The sequence below is a fragment of the Erythrolamprus reginae genome, chromosome 4 (genome assembly GCF_031021105.1).
Source record: "Erythrolamprus reginae isolate rEryReg1 chromosome 4, rEryReg1.hap1, whole genome shotgun sequence".
Taxonomy (NCBI): Eukaryota; Metazoa; Chordata; class Lepidosauria; order Squamata; family Dipsadidae; genus Erythrolamprus; species Erythrolamprus reginae.
The window spans coordinates 82,541,650-82,553,671 of record NC_091953.1 but is presented as its reverse complement, the minus strand read 5'-3'; the positions used below and the strand labels follow the sequence as shown (position 1 = coordinate 82,553,671).

The 12,022-nt window shown below is 37.1% G+C and overlaps 1 protein-coding gene across 4 annotated transcripts in view; it reads right to left on the bottom strand.

Annotated features, from left to right (window-relative positions):
* Positions 1 to 299: 299 nt before the first annotated feature.
* Positions 300 to 12,022, bottom strand: part of CTPS2 (CTP synthase 2) — a 121,512-nt gene continuing 109,789 nt past the window's right edge. For 2 of the 4 annotated variants that reach the window (XM_070750778.1, XM_070750782.1), the window contains 4 exons: positions 8,748 to 8,844; positions 5,829 to 5,973; positions 3,647 to 3,739; positions 300 to 834 (listed from right to left, as the gene is read on the bottom strand). In XM_070750778.1, the coding sequence (XP_070606879.1) occupies positions 3,676 to 3,739; positions 5,829 to 5,973; positions 8,748 to 8,844 (306 nt within the window). In that variant the 3' untranslated portion in view covers positions 300 to 834; positions 3,647 to 3,675. Of the gene's footprint in view, positions 1,358 to 3,646; positions 3,740 to 5,828; positions 5,998 to 8,747; positions 8,845 to 12,022 lie in introns of all 4 variants that reach the window. The other 2 variants (XM_070750777.1, XM_070750781.1) reach the window with 2 other exon arrangements.

Sequence of the window (12,022 nt, the reverse complement as noted above, 5' to 3'; positions counted from 1 at the left end):
TTTAATGCATTTTCAAATCCAATTTAAACTTAACAAAAAGTACCTAAGAAAAATCTGGTATATTTTAGATGGTAATCATAATTCAATGAGATGCAATCTAACTATATCAATTAACTTTCAAGGCACATTATATCAGCACCGTGTAAATAAATATACAGAGAATAGATTTTTAAACCATAATTTTTCCAGAGGGGCAAGTATAGGTTGGCTTATCTTGTCCAGAGGCCATGCTCTTTTTTAACTCTACAACAGTCTGGGGAAGTGAGAAACAAGAAGACCAAATAAACAGACCAGGCAGATTTATTTTTACTTTTATTTGTCATTAGACCCTGCACGTGTCAGACGACTGGGGTTGAATCTGTAGTGATTGTTCTTTGTCAGCTCATTATCTTGGATTCCTGTACCATTACCCCAATCAGCATTAGCTCTGTCCAGGAAGAACTATTTACAGAAATGTGCACATAATGACATATATAAGCATTACTTATGAAAAAAAATTATAGTGCATCAAACGTCCTTCCAACTGCAGCATAAAAAATAGGCTTAAAGACTTGTTTTAAATGATCCAGAAATTCTGATACCCTCCTTACCACCAAATGCTAGCACAAAGCTAATAATTCATTTGAAATCATGAGGCAACATGAGGTGGACGTTATGTAGTTTAGAGAGAGTGATAATGTTGAAATAGAATTGATTTTTCACTGAGGCAGCAGAAACATTGTCAAGAATCTTCAGGAGGATGCAGCTACACATCTTCTCCAACTTAATCAGTTTTTCTTCTTTGGAATAGCCTTTTCAATTATGTTTTTCCTTCTGCTTGGTTTTTTTATATTACTAAAAAGAAGAAGGTTTAAAAATGATTATTACGTAACACTTTCTCTGCATGTGCAATTAATATTTCTATAGTTGGCCCATAAATAAAACTTTTGTCTTTGAATTGAAGAGAAACATTGGAATAGAAATTATATCATTAGACACTCTCGGCCAAACCCATCCCTTGCACTATTGAATATGAGAGGTTCATGTTATCTGTCTAGTTTTTGACCTAAGATTTATATGATCCACAAAACATTTCAACTGTAAGAATCATTTGAGTATTCCTATAGATGGCATAGGGAATGGGCAACCATTTAAGATGCTTTCAGGTTGTGATTTCAATATGTCAGGATGTGAAATGCAGTAGCAAGAACAATTCTAGCCAGAAAATACAAGTGAAAATATATGGGCCTCCTAAAACCTAAAAAATATAGGTCAACATCTACAAAGTACTTTTGAGTTGAAGCTCTATACCCATTATTTTTGAATCAACAGGGATTGCTTAGGAGTAGATTTGTATAGATTTGCAGTCCACCTGAATCTGAAAGAAGACAAGAGGAACATAAATAGATAGTCTCTCTGTGTGTGTATTTGATGCAATTTTAATTTCATTGAATTAAACATAAAATATTTTTGAAATAACAACATCCGTTTTAGATATCCATAAGTCAGCTAGTTTAACTGCATCAAAATTAAAACAAAGAAAATATGTCAGTACATTTTTTAGTGTATCAGAGGAAAAGTGAGTTTACTTTGGAATACTAGCCAACAAATTGATTACTCTGTCTATAAACAAAGCAGGTGTCATTTGGAGAGAAGAGAAAGGAGAGAGGGAAAAGGGGGTTCATAATGGCCAGAGATACTGTCCCAAGCAGCATATGGATACTGGAAAATTTGTTTCTGCCATCTTGTACTGATAGTATAAACTGAACAGAAACATTATTTGGACTGTGCACTTCCCCAAACAGACAAAAAAAAAGCAGACAAAAAAATACTTAAAGCAGGGAGGGTCATCTGTTATTTCATAGTGACTGTATTTAGTAGGGGACCCCTGGGACACGGGAAGACAATGTAATATTATCTTCAGTAAGGACAACTTAGGAAAGTCTATGTCTTTTTTAAACTGCTGGAGGGATATCATAAGTACCTTACACTTTAAGACTTCTATTTAGCAACTTGATTTTCCCAAATCACAAGCACTTCCATGAGTTTACCTTAGATGGTCAATTTGGATTTTAAAAAATTGAAAATATGGTTCTGTAACAAAAATACTACACTGATTTGACAAGAAATGCTTAATTTATTGTTTGCTGAAACAGTCTACCACTCCTGTTCCTGGTTTTAATGGAAGTGGTATATGAGTTAACAGGATTGGTAAATCATATATTTAAAAATAACAAAATAACAGAGTAGGAAGGGATCTTGGAGGTCTTCTAGTCCAATCCCCTGCTTAAGCAGGAGACCCTATACCAGAGGTGGATTTCAGCAGGTTCTGACCAGTTCTGGAGAACTAGTAGCAGACATTTTGAGCAGTTATGAAAACCAGTAAATTTTACCTCAGACTGGCCCTGCCTCCATCTATTCTCTGCCTCCCAAGTTGTTGTTGTTATTATTATTATTATTATTATTATTATTATTATTATTATTTATTAGATTTGTATGCCGCCCCTCTCCGTAGATATCAAGTCCCAGCTGATGGGGAGCAAACTGAGATTTTGCAGTAACCTTCCCCTGGAGTGGGTAGGGAATAGAGATTTTACAATATCCTTTCCCTACCCCACCCACCAAGCCACACCCACAGAACCATTGGTAAAAAAAAATTGAATCCCACCACTGCCTTATACCCATGATGGTGAATCTATGGCATGCGTGCCATAGGGGGCACACGGAGCCATATCTATGGGCATGCGAGGTGTTGCCCTATCAGTTCCAATGTACATGTGCGTGCTAGCCAGCTGATTTTTTGCCTTCTGGAGGGTGGGGGGAGGCCATTTTTCACTCTCCCCAGGCTTTAGGAAAGCCTCCGGAGCCTGTGGATGTCCAAAAATGACCCAACGGGCTTACTTGAAGTCCAAAGCTTCAGTGAGGCCTGCGCACATGTGCAGAGGGGATGGCAGGGGGTTGGGCGCGCATGCATGGACGGAGGGTGTTACATTATTGGTGTGGGCACGCGTGCAATAACGTGCATGTCCTTTTGGCACCCAAGCAAAAAAAGGTTTGCCATCAGTACGCTATATCAAATACAGTGTTCCCTCGATTTTCGCGGGTTCGAACTTCGCGAAAAGTCTATACCACGGGTTTTCAAAAATATTAGTTAAAAAATACTTTGCGGTTTTTTCCCCTATACCACAGTTTTTCCTGCCCGATGATGTCATATAGCATCACCAAACTTTCGTCCACCTTTAATAAATATTTTTTTTAATAAACTTTAATAAAGAAACATAGTGAGTAATAATCTAAAAGGTTGCTAAGGGAATGGGAAATTGCAATTTAGGGGTTTAAAATATTAAGGGATGGCTTGTGATATTGTTCATAGCCAAAAATAGTGTATTTACTTCCGCATCTCTACTTCGCGGAAATTCAACTTTTGCGGGCGGTCTCGGAACACATCCCCCGCGAAAATCGAGGGAACACTGTACCTATATACAAATGGCTGTCCAATCTTTTCCTTAAAAACTTCCAATGATGGAGCACCCACAACCTCTGAAGGCAATCCTTTCCACTGATTAATTGTTCTCACTGTCAGGAAATTTCTCCTTCTTCTGCTACCTGGAAGAAAATTCTGGAGCAAGTCATTGTTAGAGAGGTGGGGAGAATGGAATAGGCTTACCTGTCTTCTCTATGCTTTTCTTGCACTCCTCAACCTGTTAAGCTTGTTTCTTTTTCTGGAAAACCCTCTTCACTCAGGTCACTATAACTGTCACTATACAAAAAATAATAAATGATTTAAGAATCCAATTTTCACATCTATTTCTCTCACAGCAAAAGCTGTCAGCATTATGTTTTTTTTCAAATTTGTTCATATTGATACAAGAATTAAATCAACTATCTGCCTCATTGAAATCAATGGTGCTTAAAAATACTTAGTTTCAGCTTGATTCAGTCATTAGGGTAATTATACAGTACTCATGTCATCATCTGTCTTCCTTTGGAAGGCATGTTAGTTACTCCAAGAGGAATAAGAACTTTATTCTGTAACCATGTGATAAATTAATCACATGAAATAATGGTTCATAAACAATGTGGTTGGCTGAATTGACTCTATTTTCATCTAAAAAATTGATATTAAAAATTGCTTCAATATTTTTTATAGTAGGATAAATCTAGAAAGTCACTATGTTTTAAGAGCCGTTTAAGAGCACAATCGTTAAAATGCAGTATTGCAGGCTAACTCTGCTGACTGCCAGCAGTTCAATCCAAGGTTGACTCAGTCTTCCATCCTTCCAAGATCAGTAAAATGAGGACCCAAATTGTTGGGGGAAATATGCTGACTCTGTAAACGGCTTACAGAGGGCTGAAAAGTACTGTGAAGCAGTATATAAGTCTAAGCACTATTGCTCCTTAAAACAGTGTTTTCTTACAAATCTGAAAGCTCAAAAGATAAAACCTCTGTTCCTAATGACCGATCCACATTAGCTTCTGCAGTGTTTGTCAAACTTGGCAGCTTTAAAATGTGTAGATTCCCAGAATTTCCAAATAGTTGCCAAGTTTGAGAAACACTGCTTTAGAATGTAATGGTTTTTTAAAAAATCCTGCTGGACCAGTTTTTTCCTGATTTACCCTTTTACCCAAATGTTATCTCAACAATAAGGCAACATCTGAAGCAAATATGGTTTACATTTTATGACTTCGAGATAGAAATCCTGGGCCACCTTAGTTTGTAATAAAAAAGGAATTTCAAACAAAATTACTCAGTTTGTTAATGTAATTAATTTTTAAGCACTATGCAATATGGTCAAACTATATTTTAATGAGTAGAATTAATATTGTACTTACTTCTTTCTGAATGTACCCAGGAAGCGTGAAATAAATGTTATGAAACATTTCTTCATATTGCATGAAAATTAAAAGCTACTAAAAATAATGTGATAGTCTTCTTTTAATTATTATTATTATTAAAATAAATTATAAAAGCAAAAAATTTATTGCTGTAACAACTTTTTTAATTGATTCATCTAAGCTGAATGTGTCAACTTACAAAGCTTTTATGTTGCCATGAGGGGGAGTGGGGAGGATGACAGAGCATCTGAGGGTACTAACTGAAGCTACATTCCACACGTTTTTTTTTACTGATTGTATCCTAGGTTACCAGAGGCAGAAGGAGGGATGTGGAGTTCACAACCTGCCAATATGTTTCCTTGGATAATGTGATTTATGACATGTCCAATAAGAAGGGGAAAAACAAGGTCATGAGGACACACAATCTAGTGGGCTCAATTCTGACTGTATCAGAGTATCGTCAAAATGTGTCTCCTAATAAATTTTTGTATTTCTTTTGGAGTTTGGCTCATGGGTCATGAATTAATTAGGGTATTTTTGGAAACTTTACAAACAGTCAGAACTCGTAAATCAACAAGATTGCAGGGCTACCTGAATCCTGCACTCCCAAACCACTCCCCGACATCTGGGGGGCTTGATGGGCTACCCAAAGAAAGCCTGCTAGAAGCTACTGCAAAGGAAGAAATTCCAGGGCCCAGCAGCCTGATTACAGCTAGAGTGCAGCCCCTCCCAGGCCTCGAAGCTGAGATGGCTGATCCAGGAATCAAAGCAAGAGAGGATGATTATTGGTGGAAATTAATGCCTAAAGCTGCTGAAGGTGAATTCCCCCACCCCAATGCTCAGGAAAAGAGTCTCTGAGTGAAGCTTTTTACAAGTAATTATCAATATTTTTTTCTAACATATAAACAAACAGCATGGATCATTGTTACTTATACTTTCCATGCATTTCATGAAGGAGAAGGAAGAGGAGGAGAGAAGGAGAAGATAATCGTTCAAGCAGAAACCATGATTACCTAGGAGACAATTTACATCCATGTTGTAAGTATGTGCTGAGTGATCCTGTTGCAGCTAGTAAAAGGCCAAGGTAGGCAGGTGAAGGCTTCATGGGTCTGGAAGAGAACTCAGGATGGAACTGAACACCAATGAAATATGGGTGATCTAAAGGCACATAATACAGACAAACTGAAGAAACATGTAACATACTGTAAAAATGAAAACTCTTAATTTAATTTATTTGACTTCTATGCCGCCCAATCCCATAGGATTCAGGGCGACTTACAACAATAAAAACAATACAATGATACAATAATAAAAAAGAAGTCGGTCAACAACAATAAATAAAACCCCAAGGCCCTAACAAACTGAATTATAACAAAGTTTTAATTAAGATAAATGCAAATGCAAAACATGTACACTATCATAGGATTGGTATACAATAGTGTGTAACAATTATATACCACAATTTTGCAATTGTGGTTAGTCACAAGCACAATACCTGTGAACAGGATAACGTGTCTTAAAAAATGACCAATATACAGTAATTTTATGCTCCATCACTAAAAGTTTATTTTTCTAGATGATGGAAGCAACAGTTCTACTCTATTCCATATTGGTCAAATTCCATTTCAAGTCCTGTTTAGTTCTGCACATAGTATTTTTAGAAAAGCCCAGGGAAACTGGAATAGATTAAGGGGGGGGGGGGATCAACCACAATGATCAAGGAACAAAAAAGAACTAGTTACTTACCTGTAACTTAATTTCTTTAAGTGATCAAATTCACATGTGATATATAAGTGCATACACTATGCTCAAGAGCAGGAAGCACAGAAACCAAGATTAAGAAAGATAAGCTGGTTTCTAACTTCAATTAACATTCTTCAATTGGTCAACATTGAATTCATATATGCAGGTACAGGAACATAATATATGTGAAGGGTTTATGAGAAGTAACTACATTTAGTATTCAGAAAAGTTAAAAATTTACTTAGTTAAATTTTGTTAGTTAAAATTGGCCTTTTCTGAATGCTAAATGTACACTGCTCAAAAAAATAAAGAGAACACTCAAATAATAAATCCTAGATCTGAATGAATGAAATATTCTCATTGAATACTTTGTCCTGTACAAAGTTGAATGTGCACAACATCATGTGAAATTGATTGTCAATCAGTGTTGCTTCCTAAGTGGACAGTTTGATTTCACAGAAGTTTGATTTACTTGGAGTTATATTGTGTTGTTTAAGTGTTCCCTTTATTTTTTTTATCAGTATACAGTAGTTACTTCTCATAATCCATTCACATATATTATGTTCCTGTACCTGCATGTGTGAACAGTAGAACTGTTGTTTCCATTATGAATGTTAGGAATAACTAATTAATATTAAGAACAATTAGACAAAGACATAAATTACTGAAAAAAAGTGGTGAGTTTCCTTCACTTAAGTATTCAAGCAGTGGATACATACTAAAAGATCAGTTTGGACTCAGTCATACCTTAGAGGTCTACAACATAATAAACAGGATAAATTTTGGGATAAATAGCTTTTTGTGCCAAGTTTTATAGTACAGTACACATTTTCATACACTATGTGCACAATTATAAGGCAAGTGGGTATTTTGACCATATCATCCTTTGTATGCATATTTTCCACCTCCAAGTAAAATAAACTTGAATGCTTAGTGGATATAAGCATGTAAGGTGATGTGTATTTGTGTAGTGAAGGAGGGTGTGACCTAAGGAGATCAACATTCTATAAGAAGGTGTGTATAATTATTAGGCAGCTTCTTTTCCTCAGGCAAAATCAGCTAAAAAGAGATTTAACTGACTCCAAAAAGACAAAAATTCCACTTGGAGAGGGCTGTAAAGCACTGTGAAGTGGTATATAAGTCTAAGTGCTATTGCTATTGCTAAGACAGGCTGAAATCACCATTAAACAAGATGCATAAGTTTAAAAAGACTGGGCCAGGACGTATCTGAAGATATATTTTTCAAAGGTTTTATGGACTGATGAGATGAGAGTGACTCTTGACAGACCAGATAGATAGGCCCATGGCTGGATCAGTAACTTTACTTCAACTCAGACAAGGTTGAGGTGAGGTACTGGTATTGGCTTGTATTATTGAAGATGAGGTATTTGGACCTTTTCAGGTTGAAGATGGACTCAAAATCAATTCCCAAACCTATTACCTGTTTTTAGAAGACACTTTCTTCAAGCAGGAAAAACTCTACATCTTTCAAGAAGACAATGATTTTTATGCAGGACAATGCTCCATCACATTCAATGAAGTGGCTAGCCAGTAAATGCCATTAAGATGAAAGAATAATGACATGCTCCCTTTCCTCATCTGACCTAAACCCTATTGCGAACTTGTAGGCTCTTCTTAAATGGGAGATTTATGGTGAAGGAAAACAGCATTCCTCTCTGAACAGTGGCTGGGAGGCTGTGATTGTTGCTGCACAAAAAGTTGATCATCAACAGATCAAGAAACAGACAGACTATGTGAATGGACGGCTTATGACTATTATTGAAAAGAAGGGTGGCTATATTGGTCACTGATTTTTTTTTTGAACTGTTAGAAATGTTTATTTGTAAATTTTGAGTTGTTTATTTATTATTCTCATTTTAAAAGATGAAAATAAATGAGTGAGATGGGAAAATTTTCATTTTTCATTTAGTAAAAATACAGCTTGCCTAATAATTGTGCGCACAGTGCAGTTAGATAAACGTACATCTTTATTTTCATAGAAAGAACATGCTAGGTCTCCTTAAAGTTCTATTTTTGATGTGGCAACCAATAGCATCTCTAAAATTTTAAGATCTAACAGATGTCAGCATTGATTCTTATAGATTTTCCAATTCTTCATGTATTTACAGTAATATTAATTACACATCATCTTTCATATGCAAGATGTTGCCAGAAGCCAAAGTCCTTACCATCCAGTTCAATTATCTCCATTCTCTTTCCTTCTATGTCATGCCCAACAAACTTCAAGCCTTTATCTTCAAAGAAGTGAATCAATTCAGGATTTACCTAGAGTGGTGGAAAGCAAAGAGATAAAAGATAACTGTATTACTCCAAACGTTATCAGGGTGTCAAACGATGTCACAGGATGTATCAGGACTTTCCCCCCCTTTGCTAAAGTGGACATGGGCGTGGCCAGCCCATGACACATCTGGCCCACAGATCAGGAGTTTGACAGCCTTGGTTCAGAGAATAGAGTAATGGGAGAGCACACAGACCTGGGAGACACCTGTGCTAATTGCACAGGTATCTGATGTGATTTCGCCTGCAACTTCCTAACTGTTAGATAGCTTACAAGTGTAGCCAAACACAGTTAGCTGAGTCAGTTTGATGAGAAGAAGATGAAGTCTACAAAAAGGACCCTTGCATAGGTCCTTGTAGATTCAAGATGTTGTAAGCGTGTTGTGGTTAGATCTGGCCCAGCTCCTGCCCCAAGCACTGTGGATGTGGGGGAGACATCCACATGCTGCAGGCCTGGTTTGTCCCCGGTGGAATCTGAAGATGAAGACTCCTCTGACCAAGAAGACATGAGTGACAGGGAGGAGGAGAGTGTGGCAGACAGTTCAGAAGGAGATCAATTATCTAGCTCCTCCTTGGATTCAGAACAAAAGTTAATGATACAGCCAGGCATACGGAGAACGATGCATAGGCAACAACAACAGAGATTATTATCAAAGAAAATGAGGCCACCTGTGGTTGGGTGGGGCTGTGGTAATTAGTGAGGCTGCTATAAATAGCAGCCTGTGGGTTTGCCATTGTGAAGGATTATCTGATCGTTGTGTTTCATGACTGCTTTACTGACTGACTTGTTGTGTGCTGATTTTTTCCCTGCTTTGAAACTAAACCAGAGCAAAGTGTGTTTTACTTTGTGAAAGGAGGACTTTGAATTACCTCACAGCTGCAAGATAAGTATCACAGGACTGATAAGGGACTTGTATAAATTACAAGTTTGTTTGGAGACCAGTGCTCTTTGCTATACCAAAAGAGGGCTTAGTTTAAGTGAATTTTCATTATAAAGAACATTGTTTTGAATTTTCAAACGTGTGTGTGTCTGAAATTTGTACCTGTGAATTTTTGGGAGGATTCTACCAGAGAGCCCGACAGAACAGTGTGGTACCATATTAATAGCATCATCTGCTAGTCTATTTGCTCGGTAGGCAAATTGCAAAATTAAAATCTAATCATTGGGCTTCTCTCCAGGTTTTCCATTCAATATGGGATATGATCAGACAAAAGCACCCCTTAAGCAATATGTAGCAGATACAGAACATCAGTTGATGGGACCCCATCTTTTATTGCCAGTTAATCCAATAGATACTCTGCCTCTCCTTGACATAATTAACCTACCTCAAAGCAACTGGAGGAACTTTATGCTGGCATTCAGCTATTCTTGTAGACTGATACAGGAAAATTCATTACCCAGAAAAATAATGTCTCTGTAACTATGGGCATATAGAAACAACAGAGCATGTTGTTCTCTGGTGCCTGTATTGCAAAGACATTTGTGCTAACCTCCTTTCACCATTTCACTATTTTACCATCACTGTATCCAGGGCACACAGGACAATTTTATATTTATCTTCTTGTGACAATATACAATTTTGCCAATCCTAGGTAGGACTTTATCATTTTTAATAGGCCTAATTAAGAAAGGTTCTTGGTAACATTTAGTCTTTATATCTTACTAATAGTTTAAAAACAATGGAATGTATAGTAGTACTTAAAATGTATCAGACTTTTGCCTCAAAATACCCTTAATGCATATTTAAATTGTTAGTTAAGAGTGTTTTATATTGCAATAGACATAGACATATTTTTTTATTTCTTGCATTTGTTTAATATCTCCCATGTTTTGAGACTGTTTGTGTATTATTTGCTTTTAAAAATATATTGTTTTTTAAATTACATGTAATTATTGTTTTAATGTTTTTAGCTTTTTAAAAAAATATTGTTTGTATCCTACCCTCCTTATAAAGATAATAAAAATTTGATTAGTATCCACAATTTTCTTGTAAGACTTTATCATTTTCAATAGCTCTTATTAAGGGAAGCTTTTGGTAACAAACAACAGAATGGTTCAGCCATTATAGACTAATAGTTTAAAAATAATGAAATGGGGCACTGTTGCACATTCCCTTCTCTCTCATATCATGCTATGCAGATTTTCCTTATTCATTCAAATTTGCACCATTCTCTAACTAATAATATCAATTGATTGTTATCTTACTTTTTGAATCAATGCTCAGTTGTATTCATATTTTTAATGTCATTTTTTCAATTGTTTAATCTTCCCATAAATTATCAGAAAATAAGGGAAAAGTCTCACACAACATTTTGTCTAATGCTATGGTATGAACTGGAACTGCCTACTAAATTGCTGAGAAATCCCCAATTGCCTCTTGAAATCTTCCTGATTTAAAAGGTGACTGGACCATACCATTTGTTGTGGTTCAGCCTGAGGCTGCTCAGGGACCGGCTGTGTCTCTGCTGGCTCCATGCCCGGAGGAGGATGACAGCGAAGAGGAGGGGGCTGAGCAGTCGGATGGGGGAGAGGAAAGTCAGGAATGGGACGAAGGAGAACAGCAGGAGAGCCCTGGGGGGTGGGCTCTCCCCAGCCAGTAGCTTGGAGTCATTAGGTGATGAAGCACAAGCCGTCATTGACATGCGACAGAGACGTTCAAAGCAAAGAAAGGAGCAATTAAAGAAGTATTATCAGCACTGAATTAGGAACAGCTGGGTTTGGGTGTGGTCCTCCTTAGCAGGGTTTAAAAGGCAGGCAAGCCCTTGAAGCCATGTGGAGTGTTATCAGTTAGAGTTACGGTGACCTGCTTTGTTCTCAAAGTCTCTGTTCCTGGCTTGTGGCCCAGCAGTTTGGAAGACCCGTGGGAGGTGTAGGTCTGCTATCTATAGCCTCGTCTTGGCAGCAAGAATCCTGTATTGCTGCATGGACTTTTGCCTTCGTGGATATATTTGAAGATACAGCGTTTTCCTGTTTGTAAGGACATTTTCTGTTACCTGTGTTTTTCTTGAATTGTATAAACTGCCTTTGCCTTTTACCGGTGTGTCTGGCTTCTCTTTTTGGGTTGGTCTTGGCTTCCGGAGTGACCCAGACAGAACACCATTCTAAATAGTTCTTCCCACTTGTAGAGTTCCAGGATACCCAGAGTCCTCATTTTCACAATGGCAA